Source organism: Argentina silus (genome assembly GCF_951799395.1).
Source record: "Argentina silus genome assembly, chromosome: 22".
Lineage (NCBI taxonomy): Eukaryota > Metazoa > Chordata > Actinopteri > Argentiniformes > Argentinidae > Argentina > Argentina silus.
Window position 1 is genome coordinate 8,399,316 of NC_139676.1, and position 3,750 is coordinate 8,403,065.

Below are 3,750 nucleotides of genomic sequence, written 5' to 3' on the forward strand. Positions count from 1 at the left end.
GTGCAAATGTGAGGGCGCGAGTTAGAATACCGACTGGAGTAAGCTTTTAAAATATTTGAGGCGATAATGTACCCTAGGCTTATTTAATCGTCTGCATTGAGGCTTAAACCATAGTATCATCGAGCCAAAAACATAATTTAGGTTCTTTATCGCGTTGGCTCTCGGTCGGTGTACCTACCAATCCATGCGCGCGTAGTATCTCTACTCTGTACCGCTGTTCAAAGTGTCCTATCTCACAGCTGTCGTGGTTTAGCCTACATCCTCAACTCCCATAGATTAGTTCTGGGTTTACATCATAAAGCCTACAATGATTGATTTAATTAGACCTGATCGTGGATTATTGATGTGATAAGGACATAACAAGAGGGGATGAATGAATGAATGAAAGAAGCATACATGCCAATCATCGGCCTTTTTTACTCTAACCACAAACAAATAAGATAGTAACTCATGAATTTCCTATGTAGCCTAGCTTGAATAAATCCGAGAGTTATTTGCATTGCACTGAATGCAAAATGCATTGCATTTTTACTTCTACTACATGATTGATGATAATTGACATGACATCAAAACACATTCAAACTGAATGAATAATTTGAACACAGCTTGAGAAGTCATTGAATGCAATTTCAATTTAAACCTGAATGATTTATGCAAAACGGCAATGTAAACAAATGCAAACAAATATTGCATGAATCACTCTTGAAACAGATGGGACGCTTCATCACCAACCCATGAACTGTGTAAAGCTGCCATCTAGTGTAAAAAACAATAACAAAACAAAAGAGGCTGACAACACCGCAAACAAATCTCATTAACACTGACATTTATCAGATCACAATTGTAGGACTATGTAGTAAGTAGTCTATGGACGGGTGCCACAAATATTTCACCGGTGTCATGCGTAAAATTATCTTTACATAAATAGATGAGGGATTGTAACTGAATGGAAAAAGCGCACTAAAACTCAAAGCACCGCCGCCGCCAAAGGGCAGTCGTTGCTTAGATACGAGGACGCGTTTCCTTGGTGCCCAGGAACAACATCACGTAAAAAAGGCTAGCTGTTTGGGTTAGCTTGCTAGCAAACAAAGCATACCCGTGAGATAATGAGTTACAGACATTTAAACAATTACTTTACGTTTTGTCGGCGTATTTAAAGAGGAGTAGTTATAATGGAGGTAAGTTTAGCTTGTTTATCAACTGGAAGTTTTTGCAAAAGTCAACAAGTGCGACCGACAGTGGTTATCGCGATTTGAACCGAAGCAGGTGGAGATGGGGCCAAGCTATTCACCTTTCATTTCGATCCAAGAGAAAACTTTGGAAATGTTTAGACTACTGTTAAATTAATGCTAACTTTGCATTCCCCAAATTCCATATATTAAGCCAGCTAATTTCCAGCATAGTTTTGCATAATGACAAAGACAGATGATGATCACATGTAGAGCTTGTGTCTGTCCCATGTCCTGGTCTGTCTGTCCATAGAGAATGTCCATACATTGCATGCATTGTTTATCATAACATGGCAAAATGCATGCAACCACTATAACTTATTATTGCTACTCCCGATTATCCTGCCATTTGATTAACTTAACAACTAACACATTTGTGAAATGCAACTTTATCAATAAGTTTGTGTCTACCTATGCCAGGATAAAGTCCAGAAACCAGAGGGAGAGGAGAACAGCTTTGAGTCCCTGGAGAAGGAATTCCAGGAGGTCCTCAATGAGCTGGTCGGAGACAAGAGCCTGGATAAGTTCAGGGTTGAATATGAGAAGCTGACTAACGCCCTGAAGAAGTCCCACGAGAGCGAGAAGCGGCTGATGACAAAATGCAGAGAGCTGAATGCGGAGATAGTGTCCAACTCAGTGAAGGTCGCCACCGCACTGAAGCTATCCCAGGAAGACCAGACGACCATCACGTCTCTGAAGAAGGTTCGTTACATCAGTAAAACATTAAATGTTTCTGTACAGTGATATACAGCCAAGCCCGATTAGTATGGGATCATTAGCACATAACATCCTACATGTATGCATGCATGTAGGCTACAGACAATAAGATACAGTATTTATTTTGTGCAGTGGAGAGCAACATTTTTGGCTCAGTACAATATCCTTAGATTTGTTATAAGCTTATTCACGGATGCGTCGCTTGCCCACTCAAGAGATTTCTGAACACTTTATGGTATTTCTGTCTATCTTTTAGGAAATAGAAAAGGCCTGGAAAATGGTCGATGCAGCTCACGACAAAGAGCTGAGAGCGAAAGAGACAATTCAGTCACTCAAACATGAAATTGCAAATCTGACAAAACTTGTTGAACAAGGAGCCGGCTTGTCTATGGGTCAAGAACACGGGTGAGTCGTACCCACTGTACTTTTTACAGAAGTGACGTCGTAGTTTTACTTTAATTAGATTATTGTCACGCTGTACTTCTCTTTATCCAGATTTAGATCTGAAGATCCATAAAAGAGGCTTTGATGCATTGTTTGTATTGCTGCCTCTGGAACCAGGCTTTTCATTATAAAATAGATTTCTGTCTCAGTGGGGACTGGATAAATAAAGGATGAAAATATCATAAAAGATAAAAATGAAATGATTTTTTTTTTTTTTTTTTCACACAGCGTGAATGATCTGCTGAAAATCAAGGAGGATCTAACCAAGGAGAGGGACGACCTCCTGACGGAGGTGGTGACACTACGAGATAATCTAACCAAGGCCACGGCGAGCCAACAAGAGATGGAGGTCCTCAAAGAAAAGGCGATGGAAACCATATCTCAAGTAAAGCATACAGTACAATAGCGAACATTGAATGAAGCCCACTGGGCCATTTCTCCAGTACATTTCCAAAGCACTGTTAATCGAACGATAGGACAGCAAACTAAACCAGCGGTAACCTGATTTTATCGTCTAGGAAAATGACATAAAGAACAGCACTGTTCCTGACTGCGCCAGTTCAGCAAATCAATAGGGAAAGAGTCATATAATTACACCGAGAACATTGCTTTTCTTTAGAAACGTGGCATGCAATCTCTCTCGCTTTACCTTTATGTATCTCAGAGCTACATTATTATAGCGGTAGACCGGGCAGCAGGCTGGAACCTGGCCCTGTAATTGTTGATAAATGCAGGACCTCATGCCCATTCTGTTGAAAATAACCCTGAAATACAGCACTTATTTTCCACATCCCCCAACCCCAACCAAAATAATTAGGCTCTAAGCATGCAGTCCACTCCTGTTAAAATAAGCGCGCATAACCTACAGTGGCCAGATTGCTTTTTCATGTCATTTCTTCCTCTTCTTTCATCCCTCGTTCCTGAAACCCCCCCCCCCCCACCCCCCTCCAGCTCCAGCAGGACATTCAGGTACGTCAAAACGAGTGCTCCCGGGAGACCCGGCGGAAGGAGAAGCTGGAGAAGGAAGTGAAGCAGCTGCACACGGACCTGGACGCCAAGCAGTCGGACATCAAAGTGCTGAACCTGCAGAGCCAGCGCAGCAAAGAGGAGCAGCAGAGGCTGGAGCAGCAGCTGCGGGAGCAGAAGGTGAGGGCCGCCGTCCCGTGACCCACCAGGGATGGGTGCGCGGCTTTTTGGGTGGCACACACAGGAACGGGAACACACATGCGCACTTTCACGCGCACGCACATGCACACACACACACACACACACACACGCACGGATGTGCTCATGCACACACACACACACACACACACACACACACACACACACAGACACACACACAGACACACACAGGCAC

At 42.9% G+C, this 3,750-nt stretch overlaps 1 protein-coding gene across 1 annotated transcript in view; it reads left to right on the forward strand.

The window, feature by feature from the left end:
- Positions 1-1,172: 1,172 nt before the first annotated feature.
- cfap58 (cilia and flagella associated protein 58) overlaps positions 1,173-3,750 on the forward strand; it is a gene marked incomplete at both ends in the record, with an annotated part of 54,073 nt that continues 51,495 nt past the window's right edge. The window contains 5 exons of the mRNA XM_083694352.1: positions 1,173-1,178; positions 1,650-1,931; positions 2,203-2,351; positions 2,619-2,775; positions 3,342-3,536. Of these exons, the coding sequence (XP_083550478.1) occupies positions 1,173-1,178; positions 1,650-1,931; positions 2,203-2,351; positions 2,619-2,775; positions 3,342-3,536 (789 nt within the window). The remainder of the gene's footprint in view (positions 1,179-1,649; positions 1,932-2,202; positions 2,352-2,618; positions 2,776-3,341; positions 3,537-3,750) is intronic.